Here is a 27,225-nt window from a genome sequence, read left to right on the forward strand (position 1 = left end):
CCAACGAGAAAGTAGAAGAAAAAAATGAAAGAAAATTTTTTCGAGCCCGTAAAAGTTCAAAATGATTTGACAAGCGATTCTGAGTGCTCTCCCTTGCGCTCTTTAAATTTGCACTCACTCTCTCGCGCCCTCTCTCTCTCTCTCTCTTCTCCGCGCTCACTCTCTGCAACTGTCAAAATGTTACACAAGGCTATCGGCGCATGCGTCGTTTACGAACAGCTGTGCGATGAGCACTTGACAACAAATGTGAGTGCGAGCGAGACCTAACTAGATCTGTCCGTTTTAATAAGAGATCGAGCAAACGTATACATAAAAGAATTAATAAAAGTGTTTGAGAACGTATATGAAACGAAATAAACGTGAAAAGATGTGGGTGTATTTTATTTTTTTCGAATTTGTTTGTAAACAAAGCTCATTGTTATGACCGAGAAATGGATTCTTTCGTTTTTTTTATGATTTCTGTGCCTCAGTTATTTGAAAAAACTTGCAAAGACATAAAGAATCAAATCCAAGGGGCATTATTCGTGATTTCATTAATTACGACTATTTGCACGTTTTTTTCATGGTTTATAATTGTTAAGTATGGGATTTCCTTATCTTAAATAGAAATAAGGGAATTTCAAAATTTTGTTTCAATATGTCGATTATTAATATGTTTTAAGCCTTCAGGGTGTTTTGAAAAGTTTTGGTATTGTTAAAAATGATTTTGTTTCTCGAATTTTAAATATCCAACTGAACCTGCCGAGTTTAGTGCAATGGCACGACTCCTTTGAAATGTGTATACCCTTTATCGCCTGGCAAAAAGGGGTAGAATATTTACATATACATTTTTTGGTTTTTACCTATTTTTGAAAAAGTACCAAAAATGCAGATGTGGTTTTCAGAACAGAAATTTTGTTTATGCCTTTTATCTTATTTATGTTTATGTTAGCTTAGATTACTTTTGTAAAGACACCAAAATTTAAAGCAACAACTCCCTATCAACTGCACAAACCCATAAAGTGACTGCCTGAACCCAGTTGCCTATAACATGAGCACCCCAACAATCGATAAGGTCAGCTTTCCTCTTGTAAGCTCTGTCGCACAAAAGCTCCTATCATTGTGTGTCAACATTTTCACGGTTGCCACGCGAAAAGCTAACGATTCCTGCACAGTGTGCTTTTGTGTGTGATTCCTTAAACGCGTTCACGTTGCTGTTGGTCCAGTTGGCCTGCCCGTAGACCACAAAGAAAAATAATAATAATAAAAATAATTTTTAAAACACATTCACCAAATGTAAAACAAAGTAAAGCCTTTTAAGTAACCCAATTCTAGTGTGATGCGAGTGCTCTCTTGTTCATTTTCCGTGGCTGCTGTGTAAAAAAAAAAACGCTTTCGCTTTTCTACGTACTGCGTCTGAAATTTTTCACACGTGTGTATGCGTGTTTGTGTGTGTGTGTGTGTGTGTGTGTGTGTGTATGAATATGCTGTGCATGTGCATTTTTCCGTGTATGTGTTCAGATGTGCGTGTGTGTGTGTGAGAGTGTATGTGTGTGCTTATTACATATGCCTGGGTAGGTCAATCGGTCAGCAGTTACGGTTCCAGGAAAATGTTTGCTTACGCTGAAAAGTGCGCTATGCATTTTCCCCAAGCGACTCATAAAATAAACGCGCAAATTAGTTTTTAGACGCGCGCACTTGACCCCAATGTGACTAAATGCCAACGGACGATACACCCGCCGACCCCGCCAGGCCATCAAAACCTGCCACCACACTTGTGGTTAGAATTTTACCAACTTTAATCAGTGACGAATGCGACACTGGGCGAGATGGAGCGGGCGGGACTGGGCGGGGCGGAGCACGGGAGTAGCTGCCATTCAGTGAAAGCAAAAAAGGCTTTTTTGACATTTGGCTTGAAACTTTTTTGGCTGCTGCAAAGCAAACTGTGCTTTGCTGCACAGAGAGACAGGCAACGAGAGAGAGAGCAGAGAGAACGCGAGAGAGTGTGTGTGTGTCTGTGTGTTTGTGGAAGAGAGCGCTCTAAAGTTGATTGCCCATTTGACAGTTCGGTTTAGGCAAAAAAAAAATAACAAAACAGAAAGAAATGTTGCGACAACAAAGAAAATGTAAACATTGCGTATGTTTTTGTTTTGATGCGCACGCACACACACGCATACACACGCGCGCACACACACACACACACACGAACAGAGGCTTTGCATGTGTGTCAAGGGTTTCGATTTAAATATAGAGCGCCAATCAATGATAAGCTATCAGCACTAATGGCAATTCTATGTAGTGCAGCCGTCTGGAAATAAGCAAAATTCAATAATCGTCATAAGTCCAGATATAGCAAGCCACAAGAATAATAATAATTTATATTTATAATAATAATTATAAAATAAATAAACCAAAACCTAACAGCAGACTTCAACAAATGCCAAATTTTAAATAATTTATTAGCCAATTAACAAAAAAAAAAAACAATAGAAAGTAAAAAACACAACACAAAAAACCGTCATTTAAACGTCCAAAGAGCAACAATTGCACCACCGTCTAACATAATAAAAAAAAAAAAAATATATATATATATGCAAACATATATACCCTTCAATTTGTGGTTAACAACAACAAAAAGCTTTTAGCAGGCCCTGCCAAGCAGTAAGTGAGTGAGAGCGAGAGCGAGAGCCAGCGTGTGTGTGTGTGAGTGAGAGCGCAAGCACAATTTGCATGCGGGCATGTGTCAATTGAAGACTGAGACTCAGCACACCTGTTGGACGGCTGTTTGTTGACCGCATTTAATGGAAAAGCGTTTATAAAACAGTTCTCGACAGCGACGTGAATGAAAGCAAAAATCAATTTAGTCGAGGGAAGGAAACTTCAAATATGAATACAGGTACCAAATGACGTGGCGTATGCGCAATATTCACCTTTCCACATGATTGCCATCTGAATATCATTCATCAAATTGTCAGCAGGCATCATTTATTGTTTACCCTTGTCAATCATCAAATAAAGGACTAACACTTGCATATGATATGAGATATACTTAAATATTTCTAATACAATAGGCGAGACAAGCTTAAAGTACGCTCCCTTTAACTTTTAGTGTTGAATTGAATGAGTTGGTACCCAACATTAACAAATTATAGGCCAAGAAATTGGCTTTTCAAAAAGAAGAATTTTAACTCATCTAAAGGGACTGCCTTAAGCCAACTATGGCATTATACCAAAGACAAGCACTTCAAATATATAAATTGGTAACTGAAATTAACGCCGTTCATTCACAGTAAATTTAGCCAAAATCACCAATTTAACAGACGTTGTATTTGCCTATGACCATATTTGGGAAAGCTTCTACTGTGACCAGATATTTGAATGAATTTAAATTCTTTTTGATTCTAGAATCAGACATTAAAAATATATAATTTGTCTAACGTGTTTACTAAATTATTTAATTCTAGCAGAATTTTTCTTTTATTAGTGTAGAAAACCTCTTATAATTTCTGACGGAGACTTTTTCTTTATAAGTGCGTAAAACCTCTTATATATTCTGTCAGATACTCTTCTTTTATAAAAGCTGAAATCCTTTTATATTTTCCTATCCATAACATGACACTTAAGATTGCTATACCCAGTTACTAAAAGCAGTACCCAAAATATATATATTATTCATCTTATAGGATACATTTACATTACATACCATAACTTGACTGAATGACCACGACACTAAGACATACTTCTGACCGTTATAGGAATAAAATATTGGAATTTTTATTGGTTTTTCTTCATATGGAGGGCTCTATAACTGTCCATATGCGCATTGCTTTGTTTATGTTTATTAGATTACAGCCCCATATCGAAATTTCATTGCGCACCATTTTAACGCCCCGTATACAAACCTATAATAACTATACTAATAAATCTGCCCACTAACACATATCATAAACCATTAAAACTAGGAGAACGTAAGGAGCATGCAACGTCAACGCAGCAAAAACAACAATCGCCAACAGCCGAGGAGCAACAGCAACAGCAACACCAAACGCAACACCAACAGCAACACCAGCAACAACAGCAACAGCAGCAACAAATTAACAAACACGATGCCTTGGATAGTTCTAGTAATAAATTAAATCATAAAAACAATAATAATAAGGCTAAGGATAAGGATAGAGCTAGAGACGCATGCAAAGATTTGTCACCAAGTTCCATTGATGAATCATGCCTGACCAAATACACACAACAACAACAACAACCACAACAACAAGCAGAAAGCAGCTCGCGCAATGGCGCAAAGCCAACAACAACATCTTCTCAGCGTCGCCGTCAGCTACAATTTCAGCGGCAGAAGGAGTTAAAACTTTATGACCCCAGCGATGAGCCGCAAGCAACAACAACAACAACAACAACAATAGCCACAACAGCCACAACCTCCACAAGTGTGATGGGTGGGGGTGAGCTGGTCAATTGCATAGCTTATGATGATAATACGCTAATAATTGAACGCAAGCCCTCGCCCACATCTCCAGCTAGTTCCAGACGTTATCTAAAAGCCGAGACGCCGACGCGCGGCAGTCGCAAATACAATCGCAAGTCGAGTACAGCGAAAGGTGAGCTGGAGGTGATCATTGTCAAGCCGGAGCATCATCATCAGCACCGATCGCCGACGATAACGTTGCCGTTGCCGTTGCCAGGCGCAGGACACAGCAGCACAACAGCAACAACCTCAGCAACAACCACAACAGCAACAACAACAACAGGTCCAACGGTGCTACAACAAAGGTATATGCAGCTCCAGCTAGGGCACGAAAAGAAATTCATTTCCAATGCAATCCAAAACTTTGATTATTTGGAACAAACAAATTCTAGGAATTCTAGGGCATAGTAAGTTAGCCAAAGACACCCCTCATTAATCTCAATAACTATCGTAAACTAACTATCGTAACTATGTGTTGTGCATCGCTGTTTGTCCCACTGTGCAAGTGTATATTTGTATAAGTGTGTGTGTATGAAAGAGCATGAAGAAGCATGCTTTAGCGCATGATATAACATGATACTTCAGAGCAGTGGAATCTACTGTGGGGGACAGTTTATTCTGTTGCAAACGTCAAAGAGGATATTTGATACATATGTATTTATTTATTTACGCATTTTATGATATTTTATTAAGTTTAATTTTTATTTAAAGAACGTATAGAAATTACTAAAACTTTGATCAACCGAATTCCAAAAAGAATTACTATGATTTGTAACTCATTCATTTGTCAATTGCTGATATTTTTTGTATTATCTAGGTGTCGTTTTAAATATGCATCGATTTATAAGTATTTTTACTGTTATCATATCAATGGCTTATCGAACCATAACATAACCTTGGGGTTCCCTCTTTGCGATTTATCGTGCTTATATAAAAAAGGCTATTTGGTATATCTACGCATTGTATGGTTAGTGAGAATACTCACTAGCTTGTTTGAGGCTTTATTCTAGGGCTGCTGAACAGCATTAGGGGTATGCCCAAGCAATTTATTATATTTTTATCTCTAGATAACTCACATATTATAAGAAACATATAAGGATATACTACAATTGATCTGTTTGATAAGTTCATTTGCCCGATTAAATAATTTCTGTGTGACCAAACAGAAATTATGCCCACACGATCATTGTCCACAGATAAAATAGGACTTTATGTAGATGGCGATGATATGATTAAATTTGTATTTGGAAAAATGCTATGAACATACATACAATATTATTAATAAAAAAAAATAGAGTGGCTGAATATTTTTAGAAATAAAATAAGTTAGCTAGAAAAGACAATGAAAAGCTATTACCCTAGTTGATAAATGGAGGAATCGGAATGAAAAACTGACTTAAAGGGTAAATGGGTTTTATGAATAAGCAGGAAATTATTACATAATATGCCCATATTCCCGTTTCGAAGAGCGTGTGTAAAAATGTAAAGTGATACTTTTCTTGTTTTTGGCAACTGCATCCAATGAGTATTTAGTATGAGTATAAATGAATAAGCAGTAAATAAAAATGCTAATGTCACATTTTTATTTCTACCACAGTTGCAGTCCGCTTGAGGTAATTGCCAGCTGTGAGGATACGACAGCGGGCAGCTCCAGTCGAATACGTGGCGCCAACACAGAGCTAGCACTGAGCACGGTCACCAGCCAAATTGTAAATAATAGCACCTACAAGCTTGACTTTAAGCAGCGCAGCAGGCACAAAAACAACAACAACAACGGCAGCGAGGCAGGCTCCAGCAACGGCAGCAAGCGTCAGCGTCGCAAATCTAGCTGCACCTCGTGCGGCGGTACAGCGGGCACCGGCAGCGCCAGTCAACGCCTAACGCCGGAGGAGGCACTAACCGCGGCAGCGCAGTCCGCTGCAGCAGCAGCAGCGACAGCGGGTTGGCAACAACAGCCACAGAACAGTGTGACCAGCGCCGGCAGCACCAACAGCAGCTACAGCAGCGGTGCACGAGACGAGGACAGCAGCTACAGTGCCGTTGGCGGCGACAGCAGCAGCAGCAACAGTTGCAACTGCGACATCACTGGCGACAACAGCACCTTGCATGGCTTTGGAGTTGGTGACATCAGCAGTTTCATAGGCGACGACGACTGTGAGCCGGGTGAGGCGGACAACGACGACGACGACAACAACGATCCGGACAATCCGGACGGGACAGATCTAAGCTCGCAAACGCTGCGCACAGCGGCAATTGTTGCAGCTGTTGCGGCAGCAGCCAAAGAGCAGGCGGCTACCGACTGTGAGAGTTACAGTGAGAGACGCCAGGATGCGGATGATGATGCGGACGATGATATTAGGATCATTGCAGGCGCAGCGCGTAGTGGCAACGACTCGCTCGAGGATGTTGGCGATGTCGACGACAATGCGGATGTCATTGTAAGAAGGAATACACGCAATCATCGGCCCTCCATACGGAGGACATGTAGAATCACTGAGGAAGAGGACGACGGCGCCGAGCAAGACGACGACGAGTACGACGAAGAAGACGAGCCCGAGGGCACAACCATTGATATTGATGAGCAGGAGCAGCTGGCACAGCAGCATCAGGACTATTACGAACAGGACGACGACGAAGACGACGACGAGGAGGTCGAGGACGACGAGGAGGTTGACGAGTATTACGAAGAGGAGGAGGACGATACTCAAGCATTCTCGCCATTCTACTCCAGCTCCGCTGAGCTGATTGATAATTTCGGCGGCGGCGCCGGCAAATACTTTAACATTATGGACTTTGAGCGAGGCGCCGCTGGCGGCAGCACCTTCACGCCCAATGGCAATGGAGGCGCGGCGGTCGGCGACGACATGTCCCGTGCCCATAATCCGCAATCGGATCTGGGCGGCGGCAACAACATTATGGGTAAGTTTGAACCCCCAACCACTAATTGTTTGTATGTGCTGTTGACCATGCCCTGACCAACTCACCCGACACTCTGTGCAGGCATCGATGCCATGGGCATTGCTAACATTCCGGAAACTATGAACGGCACCACAATTGGACCCAGCGGAGCCGGTGGACAAAAAGCGGCCGCTGCCGGCCAAAAGCGGCCGCAGCGACGCGGCAAACCGCAGCCGGATCGACCACAAAGGGCGCTCTTCTGTCTAGGCGTTAAGAATCCCATACGAGCGCTCTGCATACGGATCGTGGAATGGAAGTATCCTTTTCCATATAGACAAATAATTAAAGCCTCGTCGTGGATTCAATGCTCAAAACTTTTTTAGATTCTGTACGGAGACTTCTCCGACCCCATAAAGTATATATATGCTTGATCAGTCCGTCTGTCCGTCTGTCCGTCTTTCTGTTTCTATGCGAACTAGTCTCTTAGCTTTGAAGCTATCTTTATGAATCTTTGCAGAAGTCCCTCTTTGTATTGCATGCAGTACATATGTCAGAGCCAGCTGGACCGGACCACTATTTCATATAGCTACCATAGGAACGATCGGTCGAAAATTAAGTTGTTGTCTAAAAACATTTTTGTTTATCAAGATATCTTGACCAAACTCGGCATTTAATAGTTTTACTATGCTCCTCATATATGTGTAAAATCCTATTAAAACCTGACCACTATATTCCCTTAGGAATGATCAGTCGAAAACTAGGTTTTAGATTAAAAACCTTTTTTGTTTATCAAGATAAATTGACCAAACTGGCGATTAATTATTTTCCGTGTGCTTCTTAGATACGGACAAAGCACTGTGAGCATTATCAGATCAAATATATTATTTACGCAATCAAAAATAGTTCAAAATGTAAATATCCAAAACAAATTTTAATGCACGTCTCTGGGTCTGAAGTTCAAAGTTGATTTAAGGCCTGCAAAACGAACTTTTAATCCTTATTTTAAGAGAAGTCTGTAAAACGTTTAGTCTTTTGTTCCGAATATTTACCAGATCAACAGACTTATTTTGCTCTCTAACGTACACCCCTATATTAAAAGAATCGTCATAAAATAATTCAATTTCCAACTTTACCACTAGTTCAAAGTCTGAAAATAAAAACTTTCAACGTAAATTGTAAGGCTTGCAACATTTGGTCACATTTGCTTACTAAACCTCTTGTTCAACACAAAACAATCGAGAACTCATTGAATCTAATGAAACCATCTTAAATAACGCCAACTGGTTTTTCTTAATCCAAATTATCCGCTAGACCATTTGAGTTCCTTATTTTGTTAACCATATTTGCCAATTGTATTGCCTTGGCCGTTTATACGCCTTATCCGGGCAGCGATTCGAACGTGACGAATCAAACCTTGGTAAGTTCCACGCAGCCTGCTCCAGAAGGCCCAACTCTTTATATATATATAAATATTTGCTGATATTGTGGTTTATTAATCTATATATATTTCTCTCATCTGTCTTTTATGCATTCCACTCATCTGCTTCATTTATATCATGCATCAACATTCACCCAAAACAAAAAACATTTCATAATACACGCACACAACACAAAATTAGGAAAAAGTTGAATATATATTCCTAGTTATATTCACAGCGGAATGTGTTATGAAGATTTTAGCATATGGTTTTGTGTTACATAATGGTGCATATCTAAGAAATGGATGGAATTTATTAGATTTTACAATTGTAGTTATAGGGTAAGCATATAAAATATGCCAGTTAAAAGCGTTAAGCGCCCAGGCCATCTAATCGGCCTCGTTTTAACCATTTTCTATGTTACCTTATATCCAATTCAATCGAAACTGAGACACGTATGAAATTGTCTATCCAAATAACAATTTTACAGAGCAATAAGTACAGCACTTTCCCATTTGATGAAGGATGCCTTCGATGTGAAAGCGCTCCGAGCCTTTCGTGTACTGCGTCCATTGCGACTTGTATCGGGTGTACCAAGTAAGAGCTTTCTGCAACAACAAAAACAACAAATTTCAAAAACCAAATTCTAAAATTCACTTTTGTCCTTGTAGAGCAAAGCAATCAACAACTACGGTCTCTAACGTAGTTAACATATCGCACAGATTGAGTAAGGGGAGAGTGAACAGTAAGATTTAAATGTATTAATGGGAAATCTTGAAGATCGATCAATCAAGTCCGTATTATATTAAAAATACAGCAATAAATTATATATAAGTAACAAAACGACTTGTCCGTATTCAAAGCAGCGTCAAAATGTTTCGAATACTACAAAAAATTCCAAGCTATGTTTATGCAAATCAACAATCTTTTCCGAATAAAGTTCAGATTATTTTAAAGGAAAATTTAATAAATCCAAAGTGTCCGAATTTGATAGAAACGTAGCGTTCCCGCTTACACTATAAAATTGAAAATAATATTAATATTAATAATTTAACTCTCGCCCCGAATCAACTTCTGTGCAGTATGACAAGCTTTTGTTGTGTACCATAGTGTAAGCCGCACTTGATGTTTTGTAAAAACCCACCCACTTAATTATATGTATATGTATTGGCTATTCATACGCTTTCCGCAGGTCTACAGGTTGTGCTTAATTCAATTTTAAAGGCCATGGTGCCACTGTTTCACATTGCACTTCTGGTCATATTCGTAATCATAATCTATGCCATAATTGGTCTAGAGTTATTCTCTGGTAAATTGCATAAGACGTGTCGAGATGAGGTAACAGGTAAGCGCTTCAACAAATTATTATAAAATCAGTACAATATTTATACGTTGTACGAATATCATTCAATGTCTTGAATGCTACCAGATATGTCGCATTAAAATTCAACGTCCTGTAGCTCTATTAATAGTAGATTAGTGCACGGTTTTGCGGGCAAGCACACACCTCAATTAGTCGAATAACAAAAAACAACAGCAACAAAAGAAACGCTCTACACACAGCTTCCACACATCCATACAAAGAAAGATATGCATAAAAACCAATTAGCCAAAAATTAAATACATTATACACCTACAATTTTTGCCCAAGTTTCACCGAGCATTTCAGCTAATCTGCTAGTTAATAGAGCTGTTGAAATTTTAAATAAATGGGACAACTGAGCGGCATATTCCGCAACAAAATTAAGACACCGAAGCATACCGACCCCACAGACATACAAGTCGAAAACATTATCATCACTATTATCATCTCATCTCATAGTACATCTCATCACTAATGCATGAACCTAAAGAAAAAAACAAAAAAAAATACAACAAAAAAAAAAAAACAATCCCAAAACAAATAAATCGGAATCTAGGTGAATACGAGGACGATGTGAGACCCTGCGGTGTGGGCTATGCCTGCCCCGAGGGCATGAAATGCTATGGCAATTGGCCCGGTCCCAACTATGGCATTACGAACTTTGATAATTTTGGACTGGCCATGTTGACGGTATTCCAGTGCGTCACACTCGAGGGCTGGACAGACGTTTTGTATTATGTACGTATAGAAGCAATAAATGATCATATAATTTATAATAAATCGTAATTTCCAGATACAAGACGCCATGGGCAGCGAGTGGCAGTGGATGTATTTCATTTCTATGGTTATTTTGGGCGCATTTTTTGTGATGAACCTGATTCTCGGTGTGTTGTCCGGTGAGTTCTCCAAAGAGCGTAACAAGGCCAAGAATCGCGGCGATTTCCAGAAGCTGCGCGAGAAGCAACAAATCGAAGAGGATTTGCGCGGCTATCTCGACTGGATCACGCAGGCCGAGGACATTGAGCCCGATGCGACGGGCGGTCTGATGCCCGATGGCAAGGGTAAGCAGCAAAATGAAATGGACTCTACCGAGAATATGGGCGAGGAGATGCCCGAAATGCAGATAACCGAATCGCGTTGGCGCATATTGAAAAAGGATTTCGATCGCGTCAATCGTCGCATGCGTCGCGCCTGTCGCAAGGCGGTTAAGTCACAGGCCTTCTACTGGCTCATCATTGTGCTGGTGTTTCTCAATACTGGTGTCCTGGCGACGGAACACTATGGGCAAGTCGATTGGCTAGATGAGTTTCAGGGTGAGTTGTCAATAGATGTTACCATTAGATGTTAGCATTAGCTTTTGCTGTTAATAACAGCATGTTAAATATAATTTCATCGATTTGTGCTGTAAAATTTTCACATGTTATTTACAGTCGTTCTAAGAGTTTCGATCATGTAACAGACTCTGTTAAATTTGACAGAAACTGTAGAACAATGTTTCCACATTATTTCTTCACATAAATAAGAAATATTCATACAAAAAAATTAAAGATTTCCTTGCAATATTAAAAAGACATCATTATTATGAGGTTAGTGACTCTTAAACTGTAACATTTAAACAGTTTCTGTATTATATCTCGATTGTTGAGAGGTATTATACTAATATTTTTGGTTCAATCATGAAAAAGCTCTGATCAGATTATAGTGACTAACCCGCCCATATATTCGCATATCATACGAATGAACTTTGTCCAATACTATTTCGTCAAGTTCTAATTTTTTGTTTGTATATTTCTCTTTATAGAATACACAAATATGGTGTTCATTGGTCTCTTCACCTGCGAAATGTTACTGAAAATGTACAGTTTAGGCTTTCAGGGTTATTTTGTATCGTTGTTCAATCGATTTGACTGTTTTGTCGTGATTGGCAGCATCTCAGAGACGCTGCTGACAAAAACGGGAATGATGCCTCCTTTGGGCGTCTCTGTGCTGCGTTGCGTGCGCCTGCTGCGTGTCTTCAAGGTCACCAAGTGGGTTGTAAATTTTATCAGGAGCAACAGATTTAATTAGCGTTTGCTTTTTCTTCTAGATACTGGCGTTCTCTATCGAATCTAGTTGCTTCCCTTTTGAATTCAATACAATCAATTGCTTCGCTATTGTTACTGCTCTTCCTATTTATTGTGATATTTGCATTGCTGGGCATGCAAGTTTTTGGTGGTAAATTTAATTACAATGAGGATGAGAAGTATCGCATGAATTTCGATTGCTTCTGGCAGAGCTTGCTCACAGTGTTTCAGGTAGGGTATGCCATATATAAATCTGTTACCTATTACTTATATATCCTTTTATATGACAGATAATGACTGGTGAGGATTGGAATGCGGTCATGTATGTGGGCATAAATGCATATGGCGGCGTCTCCTCGTACGGTGCCTTGGCTTGCATATACTTTATCATATTGTTCATATGCGGTAACTATATACTGCTAAATGTATTCTTGGCCATTGCTGTGGATAATTTAGCCGATGCCGATTCGCTCTCTGAGGTGGAGAAGGAAGAGGAACCGGTAAGTCGCTACATAAACAAATCGATCCGCATAATTCATTTGCCTTTATTTCTTGAATAGCAGGACGACGGCGCCATGAAGAAATCGCACAGTCCCACACCCACCATAGATGGCATGGATGATGAGCATCTGAGCATTGACATGGATATGGAACATAATGAGCTGGACGATGATAAGTTGTGTGCTGTTTTCTTTTAGTTATCGAAGCGTGCTAAAGTATCATTTTCTATCTAGGGATCATGAAACACTATCCGATGAAGAGGGCCGCGAAATGTGCGAGGATGAGGAAGAGGGTATGTTGCTAACACAGCATTTGGCTAAACCTAACTAAGCTATAGGCGTTCACTAGTTTAAGTATATGAAAAGTACCTAGACTATAAGTATATTAAGTTAAGCAAACACACACATTATACACGCCGCTTAGACACTTTACTAAACCATACTCGAAAGATATGATATGATATTCATGCCTACTGACGCTTTCATTTGCCGCCTTGGAATACACAATACAAATTCTCAATTTGATATTAATCGAAAGACTCCCATTCTGAAGTATCAGCACGTGTTACTGCACGACCCCGGCGTTTATCGGAAGTCAGCATGAAGAAGACTAAAAAACCTATACCACGCGGCAGTGCATTTTTCATTTTCAGTTATACAAACAGGTAAATCAACAAGAACAACATGCAGAACAACAAAAAACAACACACTTTTACACTTGTTCGATTCATGTGTTATACTGGAGCATTGCACTCTGGTTTTATGATTATTTTTGCATGCTTGCATTTTATAAAAACTACAAGAATTAATTAAAAAAAAAACTTTAATTTATTTTAAGCTTACTTGATGGCTTTCCGATCGAGCTCTAGTTATTTGCATACTTTACTGTACATAATTTTAATTAAAAATTAATTTTGGTTTTCAGTTGAAGAGAAAAATTAAGTTACCAGCTTTTTTGACTGAAAATAATTTGATTAAAATTAACCATAATTTTTCTTTGCATTTAGCAAAAGCAGCTAGTGCCTTAGAAGTTTTCAGAACTACACACAGTCAGCTCATCCTTCTAGCAGACAAAGAATTTAGAGCTTAAGAAATTTTGTTTTGCTTTAGTTAGATAAGTTTTTACTTATGATAAGCTATTTATTTTTTTTTCTTATATATACATTTTTTAAGTTAAGCAGCTCTGTTTTTCTATATGAATATATATGTGTTTATTATTTTTTCCACATTGGCAAATGATAAATGATAAAAATTAATTGCATATAGTGGATGAAGAGGGCATGATAACAGCACGCCCACGCCGTATGTCTGAGGTTAATACGGCTACGAAAATTCTACCCATACCACCGGGCACATCATTCTTTCTTTTCTCCCAAACGAACAGGTTTTTATGTTTTAGTTAACCATACAATACAAAAAAAAAAATTACAGCTTGGCTGAAACCAAAGATATTTTTTATTTTTCTTCAATTTACTTTCCTATTTATTTTTTTGTATTAATTGTATTCTGTGTGCGTGTGTGCTAAAACTTTGTGTATTCCTTTGTTTTAAGTATAATAATATTGTATTTGTGTTTTGTTTAACAATATTTGTGTACTTCCAAATGTGTTATAGTATATGTAACGTGTGTCTAGATTATTAGTATTATATTTGATGTAATTGCATAGCATATCCTGAAATGTTTTGTTACGCCAGGCCCATCAGGCGATTGATTGTCCCTAGTTGTTAGAGTTCTTAAAACTGGATAAGCCAAACTCTTCCCAAGAAAATGCTTTTATTATTTTAAATTTTATATATTCTAACTTTTGTTTCATTATGATTTCTAACTGCATGTGTTTTTTGTTTGCTGTATTCCTATTTGATGAATGGGCATATATTTAAAACCTGTAATTCCTTCACAGATTTCGTGTTTTTTGCCACTGGCTCTGCAATCACAGCAATTTTGGCAACATTATCCTATGTTGCATCATGTTCTCATCGGCCATGTTGGCTGCAGAGAATCCCCTAAGGGCCAACGATGATTTAAACAAAGTAAGTAGCTCCCGATCCGAACCAAAAACAGACGCGCAACTGAATATATCGTAAGTTGTCTGTTTCAGAAGTGAGTTCGTAGAGTCCCCTGCTGTTTATTTATTTATTTTATTTTTGTTGATTTGCTCTAAACACTTTTCATGTTGTCATTCATTCAATTTTTGCAGGTACTCAATAAATTTGATTATTTTTTCACGGCAGTTTTCACAATAGAACTGATTCTGAAATTGATTTCATATGGCTTCGTATTACACGACGGAGCCTTTTGCAGATCCGCATTTAATCTATTAGATTTACTTGTGGTCTGCGTGTCATTGATATCTCTAGTATCCAGGTAAACGAAAACAACCGAAAAAAAACTACTCTAATCCAGTAGTTAGATAATTTACTTCTGGAATATATTTATAACGTCGATTTCAACTGCAGTTCGAATGCGATTTCAGTCGTGAAAATTCTACGAGTTCTCCGTGTTTTAAGGCCGCTGCGTGCAATTAATCGAGCCAAGGGTCTGAAGGTAAGCCACATCGTTACTTTCACAGTTCTCGTTTATATTTTGAATTTTTTTTATTCACCTGCTTCTATTAAACAAATTGTTTATTTTCTTTCCAATTTTAAGTTCCAATTTCGTTATTATGATTTCAACAAAAGTTACACTACAAAAATAATATTGTTTTCTTTTTTTTCTGCGAGCTAATAAATCTTGACTATTTTGCAATAACCCCATACGAAGTGCAGTTAATACTTAAAAGCGTGGTTTTGGTTTCTATACCCAAAAGCCAAAAAAAAAAATCAAAAACCAATTCAAAATAAAACCTTGAAATGCTGGGTGTAGGGTGCACCACGAAAAAGCTCTTATTATGCTGAATTATACACTGCAAAAGTAAAATTATATAAATATATAAATTTAAGCTCAACAACTGTTTGATTTTGAGTTACACTTTTAACACCTAACGAAAATGGGCGTGGAATAAATGCTATGGGCGTGGCGCTTAGGCATAAAACTATGTGCCATACATGTTGATACTAAAAACCGAAAAGCAATTAAAACACCAATTATTATACCCTCAATTATATCTAGAGCTATAGAGTATAAATTATATATCGTATTATAACTATAAACATACAAATAAATATATATATATATATCGTCGTATACAGCATGTTGTTCAATGTGTCATAGTCGCTGTTAAGACTATCGGAAATATTGTGCTCGTCACATGCCTACTGCAATTCATGTTTGCCGTTATAGGAGTCCAATTGTTTAAGGTATGATTTTGTTCTTAAGTGCTTGCCCAAATTTCTTTTCGTTAAGATTGCAATAAAAAAAAATATTTTAAAAAATTGTATAAGTTCGCGCGATATTTAAGCATATTTTTGCAGAGCAAATATTATTTACTAGTTAATTTTAAATTTAAATAGGCTTAAAGTTTTTTTTTTGAAAAAAGAATTCCCATAGAGAATCAATTGTAACTATAAAGCTCCATGAGAGCTTTATTTGTAAATTGTCTAAGTACGCGTATATACTATAATATAATTGCACACACATGCAACCTTTGAATATATATTTAACAATTTTGTTGTTGTTTTTAAATTGTTCAATGTTTCGAATTGTTTTGCCTAACATTTTAAGCAATTAACCTTTTTTAAGCTCTACAAAATTATTTTTGTTGTTTTTTTTTTGTTATTTTTGAATTCTTACCTATTGTTAATACTAATAGCTAACAGTGTTATAAAATGTACAAAAGAAAATCTATTGTAAATAATACCATATATGCTACCTAGTATTGCTTATTAATGCTCAGCATAGCTGTGTGAACATTTTTTAATGAGAACCCTTCCCATAGAAATAATATATTGAAATTTTAAGCGAGAGAATACTTAAAAGCAGGACATAATATTTCAATAATATATAATAATAAACTACTAAATGAGGCTGGTTTAAAAAAAAAACACAATTTTTTTTACAGTGCACTTAGCAGAGATTTTTAAAACAAACCCTCCCCCAAATACAGACCTAACATAACTCACAAAATTAAAAACCGTGTAAACTTGTCAATTATTATATTCCACACCCATTTTCTGCGTTGTATGCGTCAATCCAAAAGCAACATGTTTGAGAAAATAACTACATTATGATTGTAAGCTCATAAGCAGAGCACAAACACAGATGCACACACACACACATGCATACGAACATTAGATGAAAAACACACACATAAATAATATAAAAGCACACGCATATTGATTGAATTATTCCAATAGTCAATTATGATATCATGCAGCGACCAACCTTGCACCCTAGCATCAAGGCAACCCAATCTCAACCAAAACCGAAGAGTATCACAAACAAAAATAATAAATATATTTAAATCTCGATTTGTGTATAAAACTTCTAGTTAACATTATGTTGGTAGATGATTCTTTTGTAGTAACAAGCCCGATCACAAAAACATACATATATACATATTACTTTTTCATGCTCTAACATTTAATTTAGTCATTTATTTTTGATCATATTATTTTTCATCAATTTTAATTTCTTTCTTCCACTGTCCGTAAATGTCATTAACCTCATGATAATTGTATAAAGCAACACGCACACACACACTCACTCTTACACACACACACACTCATCTATTTTTAGAAAAATACAATTTTCAGAATTGAATCCCTTACAAATGAATTTTCCTCTTTTTCTCTCTTTTATCGTTTCGGTTTTTCGAACTTTTGCCAAAACACAACCAATTGCATTGTGTACCGTTTGCTTTGGTGAAAATATAAAAAAAAAATACGAAACAAAAACAAAAAACTTTTGATTTCAATGAAACTATTCCAAAAATGTGGGCACAATAACAAAAATTCCACTGATTGATGCTGCATAAACACACGCACACACACACCCACACACACCCACACACACGCACACACACACACACACACGCACACACACACACAAACACACACACACACACACACACACACACACCTACACCTACACCTAAACACACACACACAAACACATCCAATAAAATAAAAAAAAAAACAAATACAAATCATACACGCCTGTCAATTCGTTTGCTCCTAAACAAAAAATTTGTTGACTACACTGAAAAAAAACACAATATATAATACAGTATGTGGTCAAGTGCGTAGTAGTCGCAATTAAAACCATTGGTAATATCATGTTGGTTACATATTTATTGCAATTCATGTTTGCCGTTATTGGAGTGCAACTCTTTAAGGTAATTTCTTTTCAATTATATAAAAAAAACAACCAAAAAAAAAAACGTAAAATATGTGATAATTAAATTGGTGAAGGGTAACTAGAATCGGCTTTATGTGTGCGCTTTTTTTTGACAGAATTCAAATAGTCGCTGCTTAATATGTGTGCTTTGAATTGTTGATGTACTTGAAACGACTCTCTAAATATGGTTTGGAACTGAACTATAGCACTTTGATATGGTGCAGGGAATACTCTATTATATTTGGGGCCTAAACCTTAAATGGTTTTCTACTGATGTGTGAATTCTTTTGGTTATCTCTCAGCCTTACACAAAGATTTATATGAAATAATATTGGTAATCTGTACAAAAATATTTTTCAAACTCATTTAATTAATACAAAATCGAAAAAATTCATTAAATCGTTGCAAACAATACATTTCCCAATCTCAGCTTATACAAGCTTTCAATGCCTCGCTAGCTTTTCTTTAGCTCTCCAAACTATAAACCTCTTTTGTACGACTTTTAAGCCCAATGAGTTTTGTACTCTAATTAGCTAAATAATACTTCCACCAGCTATTTAGATACAGCTAGAATAGCTGCTCGCTAACCATTTGTATTATATATATATATATATATATATAAATATATATGAATATATCTGTTTAACACTTTGAAAACCCAACCCTGAAATTTTTGTAACATTTGTGACGTACCGTCTGTAAATATTGTGTTGTCCAGCTAAAATTAAATAAAAGCTTGTCCGTGCCGAAAAAATTATATATATATATATTAAAAACAAAAAAAAAAAAATAACGTTTGTGTATGTAAATTTGTTTGCCTATAAGACACCCTGTATATGTGTGTATAGACTAGCTTAGTCTATTGCATAGCTGCATACTATATTTATAATTAGGCTTTAGTTGATAGTACCTATCAAGTTGTTTTTGTCAAGTGTCCTCAACTGTGGATAAACTCAAGTTTAGCGCACTTTTCATAAGAGCAACCCCAAACATTTTATCCTATAAATTTTTAATATACATAAATCTTTTGTGGTGGCCAAAAAAAAAAAACCAAATATAGGGTAAATTTTTCTCCTGCACTGATGGCTCCAAAATGGTGAGAGAGGAATGCTAGTAAGTATCTTATTACATCCAATTAACTGTATACACTGCTTATAAATGATTTACATTTTTAGTGGCACCTATCTGGTCTATGAGGATGGGGATATGAACAAGCCGCGCCTGAAGGAGCGCGAATGGAGCAATAACGGTTTCCATTTCGATGATGTGGCCAAGGGCATGTTAACACTATTTACCGTTTCCACCTTTGAGGGCTGGCCATCGTAAGTAATACCTCACTTTACATTGTTTTCAATGAAACCAAACTATTTTCTCTACTGTATAGCCTGCTCTACGTCTCTATTGACTCGAATAAGGAAAATGGGGGTCCAATACACAATTTCCGTCCTATTGTTGCTGCCTACTATATAATCTATATTATTATAATCGCCTTCTTTATGGTCAACATCTTTGTCGGTTTCGTTATTGTCACATTTCAAAATGAGGGTGAACAGGAGTACAAGAATTGTGATTTGGATAAGAATCAGCGTAATTGCATAGAGTTTGCGTTGAAAGCAAAGCCCGTGCGACGTTATATACCCAAACATGGTATACAGTATAAAGTCTGGTGGTTTGTGACGTCATCATCGTTTGAATACACCATATTTATATTGATTATGATAAACACGGTGACACTGGCCATGAAATTCTATCAGCAACCGGTATGGTATACCGAAATGCTGGATGCACTGAATATGATATTTACCGCGGTGTTTGCCTTGGAGTTTGTCTTTAAACTGGCTGCTTTTCGATTTAAGGTGGGCTTGCATTTTTGTTAAATGTATAAAGATTTTCACATGAAACTCTCATCGTTTACAGAACTACTTTGGCGATGCATGGAACGTTTTCGATTTCATTATTGTACTTGGCAGCTTTATAGATATTGTTTACTCGGAAATTAAGGTTTGTGCACACATACATACTATACGGTTTTATTACCTTATCAAACTGCTCTTTCTATTTCCACAGAGCAAGGACACTTCGCAAGCCGCTTGTGATATAGTCGAGGGCTGTAAGGCCAAGGCCAAGGCGGTAAGTTCTTAAATATTTTCCCAGCTCAGTTGGTTCATACAATTTTCTTTTGTACGTTTCCAGGCTGGTTCGAATCTAATTTCCATCAACTTCTTTCGCCTGTTTCGTGTGATGCGTCTCGTCAAGCTGCTCAGCAAGGGTGAGGGCATACGCACCCTACTCTGGACCTTCATCAAATCCTTTCAGGCACTGCCTTATGTAGCGCTGCTCATTGTGCTGCTCTTCTTTATCTACGCCGTGGTGGGCATGCAGGTGCGTCCATTAAAATTAAGAAAGCGATTAAAAGGATGCTCGGAATGTTCTTATTAAAAAATTTGAATATTTGCTAGCTATTCATAAATTCCTTACACACTTCTTCCAATATTTGATTACTTCTAATTGTATTCCGCTTTAGGTCTTTGGCAAGATAGCGCTGGATGGCGGCACGGCAATAACACGGAACAACAATTTCCAAACGTTTCAACAGGCGGTGCTGGTGCTTTTCCGTTCGGCTACCGGCGAGGCGTGGCAGGAGATTATGATGTCCTGTTCAGCGCAGCCGGAAGTCCGCTGTGATATGCAGTCAGACACACCGGGCGACCAATGCGGCTCATCCATAGCCTATCCCTACTTTATATCCTTTTATGTGCTGTGCTCCTTTCTGGTGTGTAGAATTAGATGTCTCTATATACATATATAAAGCTATAGCTGCCCATTATTTCAGATTATCAACCTGTTTGTGGCCGTCATTATGGATAACTTTGATTATCTGACGCGCGACTGGTCCATTCTGGGTCCGCATCATTTGGATGAGTTCATTAGGCTTTGGAGCGAATACGATCCGGATGCCAAAGGTCGCATAAAGCATTTGGATGTGGTTACATTGCTACGCAAAATATCGCCGCCCCTCGGCTTTGGCAAACTCTGTCCCCATCGCATGGCCTGCAAGCGTCTAGTGTCCATGAATATGCCACTCAACTCCGATGGCACGGTGCTCTTCAATGCCACACTGTTTGCGGTGGTGCGCACCTCGTTGAGCATCAAAACGGAGGGCAATATCGATGATGCCAATGCCGAGCTGCGCGCTACCATAAAACAAATCTGGAAACGCACAAATCCCAAGCTATTGGATCAGGTGGTGCCGCCACCAGGCAATGATGATGAGGTCACAGTGGGCAAGTTCTATGCAACATATTTGATACAGGACTATTTCCGGCGCTTCAAGAAGCGCAAGGAGCAGGAAGGCAAAGAGGGTCATCCCGATAGCAACACGGTTACACTGCAAGCAGGTCTGCGCACGCTGCACGAAGTGTCGCCGGCACTGAAACGCGCCATCTCTGGCAATCTAGATGAGCTGGCTGAGGAACCAGAGCCCATGCATCGCGTAAGGCAGATTTGATGATAGCATATGCTCATACCTAATTCTCCTTCTCTTGTCCTACAGCGCCATCATACACTCTTTGGTAGCGTTTGGAGCTCTATACGCCGCCATGGCAATGGTACGTTCCGGCGCAGCGCCAAAGCATCTCAAAGCAACGGCGCGCTGACCATTGGCGGCTCCTCCCTGGCTGCTGCAGGCGTGGGCGGCAGTAGCTTGGTGCTGGGCAGTTCAGATCCCGCCGGCGGTGATTACCTATACGACAGCCTCAATCGCAGTGTGGCCGATGGCGTCAATCACATAACGCGCAACATTATGCAGACACGTTTGGCAGCCAGTGGCAAACTGCAGGATGAGCTGCATGCTAGCAGCGGCGGGGAGCTGCGCACCTTTGGCGAGAGCATCTCGATGCGCCCGCTGGCCAGAAATGGCGGTGGTGCAGCAACTGTCGCCGGCACGCTGCCGCCGGAGGCGAATGCGTTATCTTATGAGTGAGTATTAATGGGGGGCAGGGGCGGAACGCCAGATGGGGTTGGTTGGGGGAGAGAATTGCGGGCTGCAGCTGTTGTGAGTTGGTCGTTTGGTTTTACTCTATTAGCCGCACATTTGGAGCTGTCAATTCTTGAGTTTCCATAACCATATATACTTCCTGTTACTATGGCTTGCTGTTTAGTAAGTTTTTCTTTTGTCATCATTTTTTGCCAAACAATTTTAATGGCATTTTGTTAACACTTTAGTGCGCCTTAAACGTTTGTAATGAACAAAAGGAGCCCGGCCAACAGATTCTTGTTCCGGCCCAAAACAATTTAGTTGCAATTTAGTGAATTAGTTGCAAAAAAAAAAAAAATATCACAACAAAAACCGAGTTAAACTAAGCAAAATAATAACAAACAAATCATATAGATTTTTAAAAATGTTTAAAAACAAAACAAAAAATAGAAAAACCAACCAACATTCACTGAGAACCGAACAACAACAAAAATTTACTCAAATCCCCGAACATTAATTTCAGCAACCGCAATCGTGGTATTTTATTGCATCCATATAACAATGGTAAGCGCAAAAATGCTGCAATTGCAACAACTACAGCAACAACTGCAACAATTGCAATTGCACAAAACAAAACAAATTAAGTTCTTTAAACGTTATTTTTGAGTTTACTTTCCATAATAACAAATAACATTTAAAACAAGACATTTTTAAGAAAAACCTTCGTTTGTTTGTTTGTTGTGGCATTTTCTGTTTGAATTTTTACTTTTTGGCTCACAGAAACAGAAACCAACCATAATCTCTTGATTTCTTCAAAACCTCTAATTGTTATTATTTTGCGCATACTAATTAATTTAATTATGAAATTATAATTATAAAATTTCGGTATATACATAAAATATTTGTAGCGCAGCATTTAATATTATTATTGTGTACATTTCTTTTCGTAATCGCCACTAAAAATTCTGAGTTGTGAGTTCTGAATTTTGCCTGCGGCATGCCAAAAAAAAAAAATAAAATAAAATAATATTAACTATATAACTAAAAAAAAAATAAGAAAACTAACTAATGCGCGCAGCTAAAACCACAAATGCAATGAAGCAACTTTAACAAAAACCAAAATTCGTTTCGTTTTCAATGTATTTTTTGGCTGTTTGTTAAATGCGGCGCCAACTGATTAGACAACACTCAAAACACTCAAAATCAGAATGGTTTTCCATTTCGATTCGTAGTACACTCACATTAGTTCAATGCGCAGCTAAAATTATATTGCAATCGTATATAGTATATAGCTTTAGCATACAATTAATTGTAGTTATTTAGTTGTTTAGTTTGGGCTAATCTAGAAACGCTTTTGCTGCCTCTTATACACAATTATATATTTATATATATACTCAGCGTCTGTAGATGAAATACATAGTTCCACAACAGTCACACAAAACATAAAAACACACGGAAAATAAAATATGCATAGAATTGAAATTAAATTCTATATACAACGTTAAAGAGCTACACAAATAGAATTAAGCTTGGGATTAACTCAAAACAAATAGGATATTGAGACACACCCGAAATTCAACTTCAAAAACAGCTTCAGCTAGACCCTAGCGACGATTTTCTAGGCAGTAAAAATGTTTTTATGTTTAAGTGGGATTCGAGTGCAAATATGTAAAATAAGTAAATTTGTGGACTTAATTAGTCAGTTTAATTGAAGTATAGCTTTGTTATTTATTATATGAATACGTCTCTTATATTTTATTCAATCTATTCAAGGTTAGGGTAAAATATAAAAAGTAAGCTACTCAGTAGGGTTCCATTTGAGGCAATAAGTGCTTAACACCGTTTAATTGTAACTAACTATATATAAATATATATACGTAACTCTTCCAGTTTCAAAGCGTTGTTCTCTAACAAAATGCACAAGGCTCCTTTTGTTGATTACAAACTAACAAATTGAGATTATTAAAAGTAAAATTAACAATTGATCAAATTGCCAACAAATGGAAAATCATGAATATATTATTTATAAGATCCATTTTAAAAACCTCTATGCAAAATTGTGAAATTGTTGTAAAAGTAATTTGTTTTTGTATAACTTTTTCTTACAAACATCTTTATTATAGCATAAGTGATTCGAGTTTAAAAACAACCGAGTGCTGAGTTTCGAACACTGGATGAGTCTCAGAGAGTTCGAACCACATTTTTAGCCTCTCATTCAGGCCAAATGGGCAGAGAGTACTTTTTGTTTAACTTTCTTTGTTATTTTGTGCTAAGTTTACAATTATTTTTGTACGAAAAAAAAAAACATTCCATAAGTATTGTTAAAACCTTTAAAAACGAGTTTTACGTAACTGCTTAGACCTGCGAGGAGTATAAACATAACACCAACAACAACAACAACAACAACCAACAACAACTGAACAACAAGAACAACAAGAACAACAACAACAATCGTTTAACACGCAACAAAAGAACGAATCGAATGAAAGAATTTAAAAGAAAAAGGTTACCATAATCAAAGTATTTCCTCACAAATCTTAATCCAAATGATATCGGTGTCTATATAAAATACCCATATAACAGTGTTGTTGTGCCCATGTACTCATAATAAGCTGGCCTGGCCGATTGAGCGTATCCATCAAATAATGTGTGCCTTGCGTCCATCAAATATTTATATTACAATTATAATACCCATGCCAAAGATATAAACATATTCGTATATACTCGTATACCTAATTATTTTTGATATGCAAAATCTTCAAAAAAAAAATTGTTTATTGTTGTTTAAATGTTGTATAAACGTCGCTTCTTATGTTTTTAATGTGCGGGTGTTCCCTTAGGAAAAGACAGAGAAACCCAATACAAACACACTCTGTGTATAACCAAAGGACACACACACACACACACATCCTACCTCAACACATATACAGACATTGCTTGGTTTTTGGTTAGCTTTAGCTGAGCCGCCTGCTTCGTTTTATAACGCTGCCCATGTCCATGCCATAGAAAATGCCTTAGTACCGTCTTTGTAGAGCCCAACTTGGAGACATGCTTGCCATGTCTTATATTGTATATGCATATATATATATATTCATAAAGAGAGATCGTTGCTTGCTTTAGCTCGTATATATATAATAATCAACTTTTGTTTGTATAGAAAATGCTTATATATCATTTACATAAAGCTGTACAATAACATCTAACATATTAATATAGCCTGTATATTATTGAATGCTTAACTAACAGTCAACAGTAATTTAAGTTGTCTTTTATAACTATATATCTAGTAAAATGCTTGATGATCATTTTAGTTAAGGGAAATTCTATGATGAAGTTAGAAACTGGATGAAAAAAACACTATTGGATCTGCATAACATATTAGTCACACAGAACTATATTATAAGCCAAGCGGCCCTATTAGAGTTATATCAAATGAATATTAATTGACAATCATTATGAAAAGTACATATAATAAAAAGCTCTGTATGAGCTGTGTATGGCATATATTTTGCTTACACGAAAGTATTAACTCTGCTTCCAGTTGAGATAGCCTAAGAACTGAGGGACTCAATATATTCTTATTAAAATCTGAAGTTAATAATTCAATTTTCAAATATTTTAACAAATAAAAGCTAAATTCTTGTAGATATTTGTTAGTCCGAGCAAAATACTATATATTCCCTAAATTTAATTTTATTTAAATGGGTATAAATTTGAAGAATTAATGAAGATAGGCAAAATATTGTTTAGTTTGAATATTAAATTTCTAAGACTAACAAATAAAGACAGGTAAGATCCTTATAACTTGTATATAACTGAAATTAAGGCGCAAATAAAGGTAGGTGAGATATCAAAACTGTCAGTTTTATAGAGATTTTATATGATCATCAAGCGCTGTACAAATTTACTAACCCCTGCGAAAATAATATGCCAACCAATAGCAGCTAATATCTTAACTTTTGTATATCTTTTGCATTTATATAGTCTACGCGCCCAATGGTGCTATTCCTGGCCACGAACGCATGATCCAATCGACACCAGCTAGTCCCTACGATCAGCGTCGTTTACCAACTTCATCTGAAATGAACGGCCTAGCCGAATCATTAATTGGAGGGGTAAGTACGAAACGAAAAGAACATTATTCTAATTTGTATGCTAAGCGACTATTATTTGTAGGTACTCGCCGCTGAGGGTCTAGGAAAATATTGTGATTCAGAATTTGTGGGCACAGCTGCACGGGAGATGCGTGAGGCGCTGGATATGACGCCCGAGGAAATGAATTGGGCTGCCCATCAGATTTTATCGAATGAGCATTCGATGAGTCTTCTTGGCAGCAGCAATGGCAGCATCTTTGGTGGTGCTGGCGGTGCTGGTGGTGGTGGTGGTGGCAGCAGCAGCATTGCTGGTGCATTTGGTGGCAGCGCCAGTGGACCATCATCATTATCGCCAATGCATCAGGGATCGGGCACTTTACAATCACCACCGATACCAGATAATCGTCTAAGACGAGTTGCCACAATATCGACCACTAATAATAATAAGTCTCAATTTAGCCAAAATAATAATAACACTAATAATATAAATAGTAGAACTAATGCAGCAACGCCTACGACTAGCCAAAGAAACATGTCACCCACACAACAACAACAAATGGAACTGCAACTACAAAAACAACAACAATCGCCTGAGCATAACTTGGGCAGTGGTCAGGGCTATCCTGCCACCTCATAGCATACAAACTGCAGTCCATACATGCAAAATGTCTTCTTAATGGAATTTTAAATGTAACATTAATGAACTTTTTTTTTTGTATAATTTTTGAGAAAAAATACAGCACTAGTCATAGATAATTCAAGTCAAAAAAAAAAAAAAACAAAGCAACATTATGCAAATCTTGTAAAAATTATTGTATGTACTTACTTATATAATTAATGGTTTGCCTTTTTGATAACGTCTATGATGGTTTATCGTCCTGTATGAAGAACCAATAAATAAATGAAAAAAAAAAAGAAAATAATAATAATTATAATAGCAAGCACACACTCACACACAGACACAAAATATTGTATATGAACAAATATATATTTTTTAACAATTGATTGAGTAGTAAAAGAAAACAACCTAATTGAATAATTATTATAGTCACCAATAATAATTAAAATAATAATAATAATAATCATTATGTAATTCATCATAATGTGTACATCAATATGACATCTACTTACATATGCTGTAAGTATTTCGATTTAGACGCATTTTATTTTTTAAGTATTT

The 27,225-nt window shown here is 37.1% G+C and overlaps 1 protein-coding gene across 5 annotated transcripts; it reads left to right on the forward strand.

The window, feature by feature from the left end:
- The first annotated feature begins 1,176 nt into the window (after window positions 1-1,176).
- On the forward strand, window positions 1,177-26,828 carry Ca-alpha1D (Ca[2+]-channel protein alpha[[1]] subunit D). 5 transcript variants are annotated; one of them, XM_032433110.2, is made up of 34 exons: window positions 1,177-1,285; window positions 2,404-2,875; window positions 3,942-4,764; window positions 6,057-7,378; window positions 7,460-7,673; window positions 8,669-8,774; window positions 8,977-9,116; window positions 9,266-9,372; window positions 9,968-10,120; window positions 10,695-10,876; window positions 10,932-11,451; window positions 11,940-12,165; window positions 12,225-12,432; window positions 12,492-12,701; window positions 12,762-12,877; window positions 12,936-12,994; window positions 13,968-14,085; window positions 14,602-14,731; window positions 14,899-15,065; window positions 15,158-15,245; window positions 15,890-15,997; window positions 17,866-17,973; window positions 19,036-19,088; window positions 19,151-19,297; window positions 19,360-19,831; window positions 19,893-19,976; window positions 20,043-20,105; window positions 20,169-20,357; window positions 20,500-20,748; window positions 20,809-21,468; window positions 21,529-21,953; window positions 22,475-22,515; window positions 25,936-26,066; window positions 26,128-26,828. In XM_032433110.2, exons 2-34 carry the CDS (start codon window positions 2,866-2,868, stop codon window positions 26,680-26,682), a joined length of 8,184 nt encoding a protein of 2,727 aa, XP_032289001.1. In that variant the 5' UTR covers window positions 1,177-1,285; window positions 2,404-2,865; the 3' UTR covers window positions 26,683-26,828. The 5 variants fall into 5 exon arrangements, 4 of the variants coding, with proteins under 4 accessions (XP_032289001.1, XP_032288999.1, XP_070064965.1 ...); XM_032433108.2 differs by lacking the exons at window positions 1,177-1,285; window positions 2,404-2,875; window positions 3,942-4,764; ... (4 more) ...; window positions 13,968-14,085; window positions 15,890-15,997 and adding an exon at window positions 13,240-13,366 and having other exon boundaries at window positions 9,189-9,372; window positions 12,765-12,877; XM_070208864.1 differs by lacking the exons at window positions 1,177-1,285; window positions 2,404-2,875; window positions 3,942-4,764; ... (4 more) ...; window positions 13,968-14,085; window positions 15,890-15,997 and adding an exon at window positions 13,240-13,366 and having other exon boundaries at window positions 9,190-9,372.
- The last annotated feature ends 397 nt before the right edge of the window (window positions 26,829-27,225 follow it).

Source organism: Drosophila virilis, chromosome 4 (genome assembly GCF_030788295.1).
Source record: "Drosophila virilis strain 15010-1051.87 chromosome 4, Dvir_AGI_RSII-ME, whole genome shotgun sequence".
Taxonomy (NCBI): Eukaryota; Metazoa; Arthropoda; class Insecta; order Diptera; family Drosophilidae; genus Drosophila; species Drosophila virilis.